This window comes from Leucopleurus acutus, assembly GCF_964270905.1.
Source record: "Leucopleurus acutus genome assembly, chromosome: 9".
Taxonomy (NCBI): Eukaryota; Metazoa; Chordata; class Mammalia; order Artiodactyla; family Delphinidae; genus Leucopleurus; species Leucopleurus acutus.
Window position 1 is genome coordinate 90,269,845 of NC_139144.1, and position 12,124 is coordinate 90,281,968.

General features: G+C 36.6%; 1 protein-coding gene across 1 annotated transcript in view; it reads left to right on the forward strand.

Annotated features, from left to right (window-relative positions):
• Nucleotides 1-12,124, forward strand: part of LRGUK (leucine rich repeats and guanylate kinase domain containing) — a gene marked incomplete at both ends in the record, with an annotated part of 118,405 nt that overhangs the window by 27,743 nt on the left and 78,538 nt on the right. Inside the window, one exon of the mRNA XM_082846855.1 lies at nt 7,785-7,909. Coding sequence (XP_082702981.1) covers nt 7,785-7,909 — 125 coding nt within the window. The remainder of the gene's footprint in view (nt 1-7,784; nt 7,910-12,124) is intronic.

Consider the following 12,124-nt stretch of genomic DNA (forward strand, 5'->3'; position numbering starts at 1 on the left):
TTGTGACTTTGTAAATGTCAACAGAGGAAAGAATCAGGGTTTTTTAAACTTGACTTTAGATGTAACAATGGAGTCTTATCTCCAAAGTGTAAAAAGCTTTATTACATCAGAACCGATTGGAATTCAGAACGTAGACACATAATTAGAATGTAAATACCATGGCACAATTCCTCATCTTTGTTGTTAAAAATGCAAAGACAGACACCCAGAACTAGCTCCCCTTCATAAACTACCTCTTAGACAGCTTACAATTTTGAAAAGAGAGTAGGCTAATTTTTAAACAGTACTAACTATGCCTCTTCCTTTTGTTCTGTTCAGGCATATCATATTGTGTATAATTATGTAATTAGAGTTTTGAAAAGACTTAAAAGCTTTGAGATAAAAAAGAATTTCTAAACAACTTTTTAATGCCAGAACATTTAAAAACTTAGATGAAATAGATAAATCCCTAGAAAAATGTTATACACCAAAGCACTGACTTGGAGATAGAAACCCTGAGTAGTCCTATACCTATAAAACTAGTTCATTACAAATTAAAATCAGTTAAATTAAAAATCTGCATACAAAAAATCCCAACTTTCAAGAACAAACCTTTCAAAAATGAACAAATTCTTTCAAAGATTTAAAATAGAAGGCATATTCACAATTCATTTTAATGAGGTTACTTTGTTACCCAAACCAGACAAGGAACAGTAAGAGAAAAGAAAATGACAGGCTTATTTCACTTGTGATATAGATGTAAAAATCCTAAACAAAATATTAGCAAACCGATTCTGACAGTATATGAAAAAGATAATATACCATGACCAAGTTAGGTTTATCTCATGAATGTAAGGGTAGTTTAACATTAGAAAATTTTAAAATGTCATTAACGACATGAACAGATTAAAGGAAATAAATCATATGATAAATAGATATAGAAGCTCAATAGATACAGAAAATTTAATAGAATCCATTCTTCATTCACAATAAAAACTTTTAGTAAACTAGTAATAGGGAGTCTCCTCAACTTGATAAGAATGTCAACAAAAATATTTGAAACAAACTTTATCCTAAGTGGGGACATGTTCTAAGCACTCTTTAAAATCAAGGATACAAGAGAAGATAACCGCCTTTGCCACTTCTAACCGTCATTGTTTAAGAGGTCTTACTCAGCAGCATAAGATAAAGAAATGACAGCAAGGTATAAAGATGGATAAGGAGAAGAAGTCATTTTTTGCAAATGATATGATTGTCTACAGAATATAAAAAAGAACTTGCAATAAACTACTAGAAATAATAGAGTTTTGAGAGTTCCACAAGGTAGTTGGATATGACTTCAGTAAACAGAAATCGATTGCATTACTCTACACCACAAACAAGCAACTAGAAAACACAACCTTGAAATGCCATTTACAAGAATATGTATCTTATTAAAGATGAATAAGACCTGTCGGGGGAACATAATAAAACTTTATTGAAGGATATTAAAGACCTGACTAAAGGGAAATATAGTATGTTCCTGGATATGAAGATGGGAGAAGATGTGTAAATATAATTTTATAGAAAATGAATCAGAAAGGGTAACAAACATGACTATATCCAGTCAGTTGACAGAATGTAAGAAATCTAAAAATACCATGTGTTGGAGAACACATAGGTCAAGAGGATCTCTATTTTTCTTCCTTATGGGTGTGAAATTTGTTCAACCACTTTGGAAAACAGTTTTGTGCAATTTGTAAAGTTGAACATCCACGTTTTCTCTGATCTAGCACTTTCATTCCTATATATAGGAAGTTTAGCATACGTGTACCTGGAGGCTTGTAATAGCAAAAACTTGGAATAGCCCAAATATTCCTTGATAAGAGAGCATAAATAAATTATGGTATACTGATACAATAGCATTATCATATAGTTGTGAAAATGAATAAACTGTATATATCTCCATGCACCAGTAAAGTTGACTGTTAATAAAACAAAATATAATTTTTTTAAATTTTTTAAAATTTAAAAAAAAATTTAGAAATTTAAAAAAAAATATTTTTGCCTGCGTTGGGTCTTCGTTGCTGCACGCGGGCTTTCTCTAGTTGCGGTGAGCGGGGGCTACTCTTCCTTGCGGTGCACAGGCTTCTCATTGCGGTGGCTTCTTTTGTTGTGGAGCACGGGCTCTAGGCGTGCCGGCTTGAGTAGTTGCGGTGCGTGGGCTCAGTAGTTGTGGCTCGCGGGCTCTAGAGCACAGGCTCAGTAGTTGTGGCGCACAGGCTTAGTTGCTCCGCGGTATGTGGGATCTTCCCAGACCAGGGCTCGAACCCGTGTCCCCTGCACTGGCAGACGGATTCTTCACTGCTGCGCCACCAGGGAATTCCAAACCAAATATAATTTAGGTATAAAACCAAAGGGGAAAGGGAAGAAGAAATAGGCAATTCAGCCTAGGGGTTATCTCTGAGAGGGAGCCGTCAAGACGTGACAGGAGAGGTGTGCTCAGGTAGATGTAACTTACTGCTAATGTTCTACTTCTTGGGCTGGGAATGGTGGTGGTTTCAAGAATACTCATCAAATTTTTAAAAGTTAATAAAAGCAGGCCATGTATGGCCAATGATGTGCCTGTCTTCATTAAAATTTTTTTAAATTTGAAACTTAGAAATTAATTTCCTTGAAAACAGTTAGTTACCAAATGTCAAAGTCCAGCTCTATCAGAATTCCCTGGAATTCTGGTCCCCACCCTCCTATTTCTGGTCCCCACCCTCCAGAGCTTTTGGTTAAGTAGGTCTGGGGTGGTACCTGAGAACTTGAATATCTAACAAGTTCCGGGATGATGCTGGCATTGCTGGTCTGAGAACCACACTTTGAGATCCACAACTCTAAGCTAATCAGTCCTGTCTGGTCTGAGGACCACACTTTGAGATCCACAGCTCTAAGCTAATCAGTCCTGTCTGTTATATCTTGAATGTCATGCTTTTCTCATCTGCTGCCATTCCATTTGTCCTTTTTTAAATGCTTTAGAAATTTGGCTTTTTAAACTTTTTGTATTTATTCAAGATTTCCTTAGTGAGCATCTATGTTTTCTATTTGAGGGAAAAAAATTGCACTTTTGTTTAAAATAAAATTAAAAGAGAAGTATAATTATCAATATTAAAAGCAGTTATTTAAAATTAAAAACAAATCAGTTAATCAAGCTAGTAGTGCTGACAATGTGATTGTAGTAGATTATGTTAATACCTCAGAATGAATTGTTAACTATAAAATATCAACTTTTTTAGTTAATCTTATTATGCTATTTTTTTCTTCTGTAGGTGGGCAACTGATGATTAATTGATAATCACCCCAAATCGAAAGATAATAAACTTTGCCGAGGATTAGTATATTTATTTAGTCTTAAGAAAGGATGCAGTTTATTCTTTACCTATAAATATTAATTGATCATTGGAATTTATTCCATGATTATAGAATCATGGCGTTTTTAAAAAGTGATTTATAGAATTTTTAAATCCAGACAGGACTTTAGGGATCATCTAGTGCTGTTATTTTATGGGAGAGGAGCCTGAGACTCAGGGAAACATCCGATATTATTTGGTAAGTGGTTGAGCTGAGACTAGTCTTCTGCATTCCATTGTTCTTCTCATGTTGCAATTCATTGAATAATTACTACTTTTATCACATAGCCATTTAAAGTGTATGCATGTTTCATTTCTTAAAGAGATTCACTCCCATAGTGAAGAACATTTTTCACTGGTAAGGTGATAATAGATCCTTCAGGATTGGTTTTGATTAAAGTCATCATTGTGGTTCTTTCCACTGAGAGAATTGTGATGGATTTCCTATTTATTTCTTAGTAACTGTTTTCTGTACACCCGGCCCATATTTTATGGTTGTAGACAAATGAATAAGAGCAAATGCTGACTAGTGAATAATTCATGTCAAGCACTGTGAACTGCTGACAGCATCGCCCAAATGTAAAAATATATTGTTGGGCTTTTCCCTAGCTGTAAAGTTATGCTTATGTGCCTTTGGATTCCTTCACTCAGTTTCCACGAGGATCTAACATTCCACTGTAAAAGATTTATTCACAGAATCATAAAATTTTAGAGCTGGAATGCAGTATGATGATCTTGTGTTCTTTGAGTCTCTTTCTCCTGATAGTAGCCTTTTAAAATTAAACTATACCTAAGAGGATTAACCCAATAAGCTAATTCATTGTAACAGTTTAGTGGCTTATCTGATTATATTTCTTCTTATCGGAATGTCCCAAGACTTATGAAAGAACATGAAAGAATAATGTTAGGAGGAAGGGCAAGTAACATTTCATGAAGGTTCTTAAGAAAAGGGGAGATTGGAGAGATAAAGGTATTCCTGAATTTAGAGCTCTGGATGGACCAGTCCTGCATATTGACTGTTGGCATTGCTGGCAGTCACATATGATGTGACCATGGGAGTAATTAGCAGGGGAAGCCATTGCGCCACTGTGAAAAGTACTCTTTACTTAAGAGCTTGATTGCGGTTGACCCTTGAATAATGGTGGGGGTTAGGGGACCGATCCCAGAGCAATCGAATAGCCACACATAACTTTACAGTAAGCCCTTTGTATCCGCGGTTGTGCACCAGTGGATTCAACCAACCTCTACAGATGGTGTACCACTGTAGTATGTATTTAGTAAAAAAAAAAAAAAAAAAAAAATCCATGTATAAGTGGACCCATACATTTCAGACCTGTTTGTCAAGGGTCACCTGTAATTTATAGTGCCTAAAATTCCTCGAAATTTAAAGGGGAGTGAAGAGTTGGGAAACAGGAGATGGTTTCGGTGAAATGAACCTATTTCTCAGCAGAGATGTTCAGTCAGCTCCTCACCCTTTGCCCCAGTGCTGTGAGTGATGGCAGTGGCAGCTGCAGAAGCCATGGCCATGATTGCAGGGGGCATCTGTATTCCTCCTCCTTTTGGCCCTTGCAATACTAATTTCATAAAACATGACTTGCCCTACTAGTCAAAGCTAGAGTGTAAGCTGGGTGCACCAAGGGAACGGCCTCTAATGTCTTGGAAAATTACTGTATACAGGCTTTCCTTTTCAGTTCCCATTATCTCTTAACAGTGTCCAGATTCCTGTTTTCTAGTTTTCTAATCCTTGCCTGCTTCCCATGGGAGTGCTTCCTGACTCAGCCACCCACAAGCATTTGTTTTACTCTCTGTCATAATTCAGAGTATCTTCGTTTCTGTTGAAGCTGAGCTACCAAGACACTAGTGCTCCTGAAATAGGACTTAAAGACCGTTGCTTCCTCTGCTAGATTAAGACATGGCCATTTGAAGTTTTCCGTGCTTAATTTTTCTTACCAAAGATTGCTACACTGAGGATATTTTATTTCATCTATAGAGTGATTGTTTAAATAGCCCAAAGAAAATGGAAGCAGAAAGAAGAATCGTGTTTGTGAGCATAAGTGTCTATTTGTAGAGCTAGTCTGGCAGGAAGCTTTATGAAAGTGGTTTTGAAATGCATGTTGACAACAAGCCGAACTATGCTTCAGCCCAAGGATTGAATCTGGAACCAGTGAGGAAAATCGAGGAATTTCTGGTCCATTTGGCAATATTTTCTCATCATTGCTTTCAGTTTCTTAATTAAACTCTGTCTCTGTCTTTGTTGTTTCAGAATCAGTCCTGGCCTGATCCTCCTTTTTGTGCTGCTGGCCAAGAGGCAGAGGATGTGATTCCTTGGCCTCATGTGCTTGTAATTTAGTAACGATAACAATGCCTTATAATTGTGAGGTACTTGTACAACTCACTCACATACATTTTCTAAATGTTTTCTCATGAGCTAACTTTTGGCCTTCACGGCAGCCTGATGTTGTATCCATTTTACAGATGAAAAATCTGAGCAGAGAGAAATTACATCACGTAACTAGCAAGTAGTAGAGTTAGGATAACTACAAATAATTATGAGGCAAAATGTACATTTCTGTGATACTTACAGTCCCTTCCTTTCTCTTAAAAAGTTTGTTGCTTGTGTGATTAATCTCCATAGGTGGGGTGTTAGAAATTGACCAGAAAAGGCTTTGAGGAAGAAAGAGTTTGTCTCCAGTGGATACCAAGAATTGGAATTGCTCTGATATTTACAACTATAATAGTCACTGCCAAATTGCCTCCAGAGAGGCTATACCATAATGAACCTTCTCACCCAGTAGTATGAAAGAATCTGTTCTTCAGAAGCTTTAAAATGTTTGCCAAACTGATAGGCAAAGGATAGCATCTTAATTTGCTTTCTCCCGACTACAGGTGAAGCAGAGTGTCTTTTCATACGTTTATTATGTTAGCCACTTGGATTTGCTCTTCTGGGAATTTCCTGGATATATTCTTGCCCCATTTTCTACTGGGTTATTGTCATTCTTTATGTTTTCTAGATAGTAATTCTTTGTATACTCTATATGTTGTGAATATATTCGCCCAGTCTGTCACCTGTATTTACTTGTGTAATTAAAAACTAATAGAAGTAGGGAAATGAGGTTGTCAAAAAGAAATACTTAAGATGTTGGTTTAATGCAAATGTTAAAAAAGAGAAAAAACTTTAAAAAGTGGAATTTCAAATTAAGTCCTGAAGAATGGGTAGGGTTTAGAAATAAGTAGGAAAGCAGTATTTAAAAAAATTAAGAAAGTCAAGGGGTATATTCCAGAAGTATTGAGAAGGTTGACCTGGCAGAATTGGAGCATTCTCACTGGATTATTACGGGGGATGAAATTCGATAAATAGGTTTTGCTTAAAGTAAAGGGCCTTAAATGCCAGAGTGAAGAATTTGGAATTCGTCCTGTGAGAATTTTTTAATTGAAGCGTGATATCCAGTCAATATTTTGAAAAAAATTAACCTGACTACAGTGTGTAAGGTGACTTGAGGGCAGGAAGAAATGGATGTTAGAGGTATCCATTGGTGCTAAAGCTGAATTAAGTTGGCAGAGGGGTGAATGACAAGGAAGGACATATTTGAAGAGATGTTCTAAAGCAAAATCTGCCAGGTTTTGGTGATGATTGGACGCCCTGAAGATTACAAGTGGCTGAGAAAATGGTGATGTCTTAGGCTACTTGGGAGGGAAAACTGAGCTTGGGTGGAGAAGTGATATTAAATCCTAGAAATTTGCCAGAAAGATTGAGGACAGAGAGAGGTAAGTAGAATTGGTGACTTTGAGTTTGCACTTTTAGGTGACTATAAGGATGGAAAACAAAAGCTAAGAGTTAAATTTTAAAATAACTAGAAAATCAACAGATGAGGAAAACAAGGCTGAGTTTAGGCCTCATTTATTATAAAGAGAAGAGAAGCCAATATAGATAGAAGAAAAGGCTGTTCCTCTCAGTATCACCCATTTTCTGCAGATGACACCTCCCGGGCTGTTTCCCTGGTTATGGGGATGATAAAGTGCATGTGCCTCTCCAGGGCAACCCTGGATTCAGTTCTGCCTGTGGAAAAGTACAAGGGTTTCTCATGGAGACCATTCAGGAACCAAGGAAAAAACACTGCCAAGGTGGCAGCTTTGAACCACTCTGAAGTGTTTTTCCTCACTGATTAAATGAGTCACATATGAACACAAAGGCAACTGAGCACACTCAAAAGCTATGCCTTTAAAAAAAACAAACTAATTTTACCTGGTGCACTATTAACTTCTATATGAAAAAAATATCATTTTAAGATTTAGCTTTCATCCTATATTAGCATAGAGTACTTTTTTATTTATGCTATTGTCTGATTTTTCTAATGATGATTTGACACTAATTCATTTTTTCTTCCAAATGTTTCTAATACCATTTTCCTTAAACATAGTCATGGTGTATAGGCAATGAGATAGCTGAAATCAACGGACTAGAGCTGTGTAGCAGTCTTACCCACCTTAGTTTGGCCAAGAACAAGATCACAACCATTAATGGCTTAGGAATGTTACCTATCAAAATACTTTGTCTGGTGAGTCGAACAAAAGTGTTATTCTTTATAGAAGTACTAGTTAATGTCTTAGTAAATATATGAATGATAGTTAGGATTTTTCAGTTTTATAAAGAGCTAATTCCTTCATGAAATGTCATTGTCTTTAGTTCTGTTTGCTCCTTTCCATATCTGGGGTGTGTGTGTGTGTGTGTGTGTGTGTGTGTGTGTGTGAGATGAATAATTCATGCTAAAGTAAAATGATTTCCTAATTTGGTACACAAATTCCATTTTTTAAAAGATTGACTTTAACACTGAGAAAGGAAGGCATACTTTTAGCAACTATTAAGAATATTTTTATAATAACCAAGAGATCACTGAAGAAATCAGAGAGGAAATGAAAAAATACCTAGAAACAAATGACAATGAAAACACGATGACCCAAAACCTATGAGATGCAGCAAAAGCAGTTCCAAGAGGGAATTTTATACCAATACAATCCAACCTCAAGAAACAAGAAACATCTCAAACAACCTAACCTTACACCTAAAGCAATTAGAGAAAGAAGAACAAAAAAACCCCAAAGTTAGCAGAAGGAAAGAAATCATAAAGATCAGATCAGAAATAAATGAAAAAGAAATGAAGGAAACAATAGCAAAGATCAATAAAACTAGAAGCTGGGTCTTTGAGAAGATAAACAAAATTGATAAACCATTAGCCAGACTCATCAAGAAAAAAAGGGAGAAGACATATCAACAGAATTAGAAATGAAAAAGGAGAAGTAACAACTGACCCTGCAGAAATACAAAGGATCATGATAGATTATTACAAGCAACTATATGCCAATAAAATGGACAACCTGGAAGAAACAGACACATTCTTAGAAAAGCACAAACTTCTGAGACTGAACCAAGAAGAAATAGAAAATATAAACAGACCAGTCACAAGCCCTGAAATTGAGACTGTGATTAAAAATTTTCCAACAAAGAAAAGCCCAGGACCAGATGGCTTCACAGGCGAATTCTGTCAAACATTAGAGAAGAGCTAACGCCTATCCTTCTCAAACTCTTCCAAAATATAGCAGAGGGAGGAACACTCCCAAACTCATTCTACAAGGCCACCATCACCCTGATACCAAAACCACACAAAGATGTCACAAAGAAAGAAAATTACAGGCCAATATCACTGATGAACATAGATGCAAAAATCCTCAACAAAATACTAGCAAACAGAATCCAACAGCACATTAAAAGCATCATACACCATGATCACGTGGGGTTTATCCCAGGAATGCAAGGATTCTTCAATATACGCAAATCAATCAATGAAAGAAATGCACATTTATGATAAAATCCCTGCAGAAAGTAGGCATAGAGGGAACTTAACCTCAACATAATAAAGGCCATGTATGACGAACCCACAGCCAACATCGTTCTCAATGGTGAAAAACTGAAACGATTTCCACTAAGATCAGGAACAAGACAAGGTTGCCCACTCTCACCACTGTTATTCAACATAAGTTTTGGAAGTTTTAGCCACAGCAGTCAGAGAAGAAAAAGAAATAAAAGGAATCCAAATCGGAAAAGAAGAAGTAAAGCTGTCACTGTTTGCAGATGACATGATACTATACATAGAGAATCCTAAAGACGCTACCAGAAAACTACTAGAGCTAATCAATGAATTTGGTAAAGTAGCAGGATACAAAATTAATGCACAGAAAACTCTTGCATTCCTATACACCAATGATGAAAAATCTGAAAGAGAAATTAAGGAAACACTCCCATTTACCATTGCAACAAAGAGAATAAAATACCTAGGAATAAACCTACGAAGGAGACAAAAGACCTGTATGCAGAAACCTATAAGACACTGATGAAAGAAATTAAAGATGATACAAACAGATGGAGAGATATACCATGTTCTTGGATTGGAAGAATCAACATTGTGAAAATGACTATACTACCCAAAGCAATCTACAGATTCAGTGCAATTCCTATCAAACTACCAATGGCATTTTTCACAGAACTAAAACAAAAAATTTCACAATTTGTGTGGAAACACAAAAGACCCCAAATAGCCAAAGCAATCTTGAGAAAGAAAAACAGAGCTGGAGGAATCAGGCTCCCTGACTTTCAACTACACTACCAAGCTACAGTAATCAAGACAGTATGGTACTGGCACAAAAACAGAAACATAGATCAGTGGAACAGGATAGAAAGCCCAGAGATAAACCCACCCACGTATAATCACCTTATCTTTGATAAAGGAGGCAAGAATATACAATGGGAAAAGACAGCCTCTTCAGTAAGTGGTGCTGGGAAAACTGGACAGCTACATGTGAAAGAATGAAATTAGAACACTCCCTAACACCATCCACAAAAATAAACTCAAAATGAATTAAAGACCTTAATGTAAGGCCAGGCACTATAAAACTCTTGGGGGGAAACATAGGCAGAACACTCTATGACAAAAATCACAGCAAGATCCTTTTTGACCCTCCTCCTAGAGAAATGGAAATAAAAACAAAAATAAACAAATGGGACCTAATGAACCTTAAAAGCTTTTGCACAGCAAAGGAAAACATAAACAAGACAAAAAGACAGCCCTCAGAATGGGAGAAAATGTTTGCAAGCGAAGCAACTGGCAAAGGATTAATCGCCAAAATTTACAAGCAGCTCATACAGCTCAATGTCAAAAAACCGAAGAACCCAATCCAAAAATGGGCAGAAGACCTAAATAGACATTTCTCCAAAGAAGATATACAGGTTGCCAACAAACACATGAAAGGATGCTCAACATCACTAATCATAGGAGAAATGCAAATCAAAACTACAGTGAGGTATCACCTCACACCGGTCACAATGGCCATCATCAAAAAATCTACAAACAATAAATGGTGGAGAGCGTGTTGAGAAAAGGGAACCCTCTTGCACTGTTGGTGGGAATGTAAATTGATACAGCCACTATGGAGAACAGTATGGAGGTCCCTTAAAAAACTAAAATTAGAACTACCATATGACCCAGAAATCCCACTATTGGGCGTATGCCCTGAGAAAACCATAATTCAAAAAGAGTTATGTACCACAATGTTCATTGCAGCTCTATTTACAATAGCCAGGACATGGAAGCAACCTAAGTGTCCATCGATAGATGAATGGTTAAAGAAGATGTGGTACATATATACAATGCAATGTTACTCAGCCATAAAAAGAAACAAAATTGAGTTATTCGTAATGTGGTAGATGGACCTAGAGTCTGTCATACAGAGTGAAGTAAGTCAGAAAGAGAAAAACAAATACCGTATGCTAACACATGTATATGGATTAAAAAAAAAAAAATGGTTCTGAAGAACCTAGGGGCAGGACAGCAATAAAGACGCGTACATAGAGAATGGACTTGAGGACGTGGGAAGTGGGAAGGATAAGCTGGGATGAATTGAGGGAGTGGCATGGACTTATATACACTACCAAATGTAAAATAGATAGCTAGTGGGAAGCAGCCGCTTAGCACAGGGAGATCAGCTCGGTGCTTTGTGACCACCTAGAGGGCTGGAATTGGGAGGGTGGGAGGGAAACACAAGAGGGAGGAGATATGGGGGGGCTATATGTATACGTATAGCTGATTCACTGTTATAAAGCAGAAACTAACACACCATTGTAAAGCAATTATACTCCACTGAAGATGTTAAAAAATAGAATATATTTTAATGTCTTATTGATGAAATAACATTTAAACATATTTAAACATAATATTTATTGCAGTTGAAACTTCATTGCTCTCAACTGAAGCACTGGGCACTGAATTTGGCAGTCCTTTTACATCACTATGTGCCAGTTTCCCATTCTAGAAAACCAGAATTAGTGCTGAGAATAAATGAACAATTCCCATCAAGAAGTTAAAATTTTTAATGTTTTTCCTATAGAGAGCGTGCTTCTTAAGCTGTATGACAGTGTGACTCTGACTGAATGAAAATACAATTTACTTTAAAATCAGCAGGATCATAGTTGTTCCAAAGATATATACAGTATTTTTGAAATAACAGTCTAGCTCATTAGTTTGGGGGTGATTATATAGTTTGTAGATTATCTAGGATTCTTTCTTCTTCCTTTCCTTCTCCTTCTCACTTCTTACCCTTGGATGGCTTTGGGATTCTTTATTATATCTGTCATTAGGTGGATGGGGGGATTTTAAGCCATGAGGCTAGTAGCTTATTTCTTACGTGAACTATCCCACAGGAGAGTGTTGAACATTGTTGTT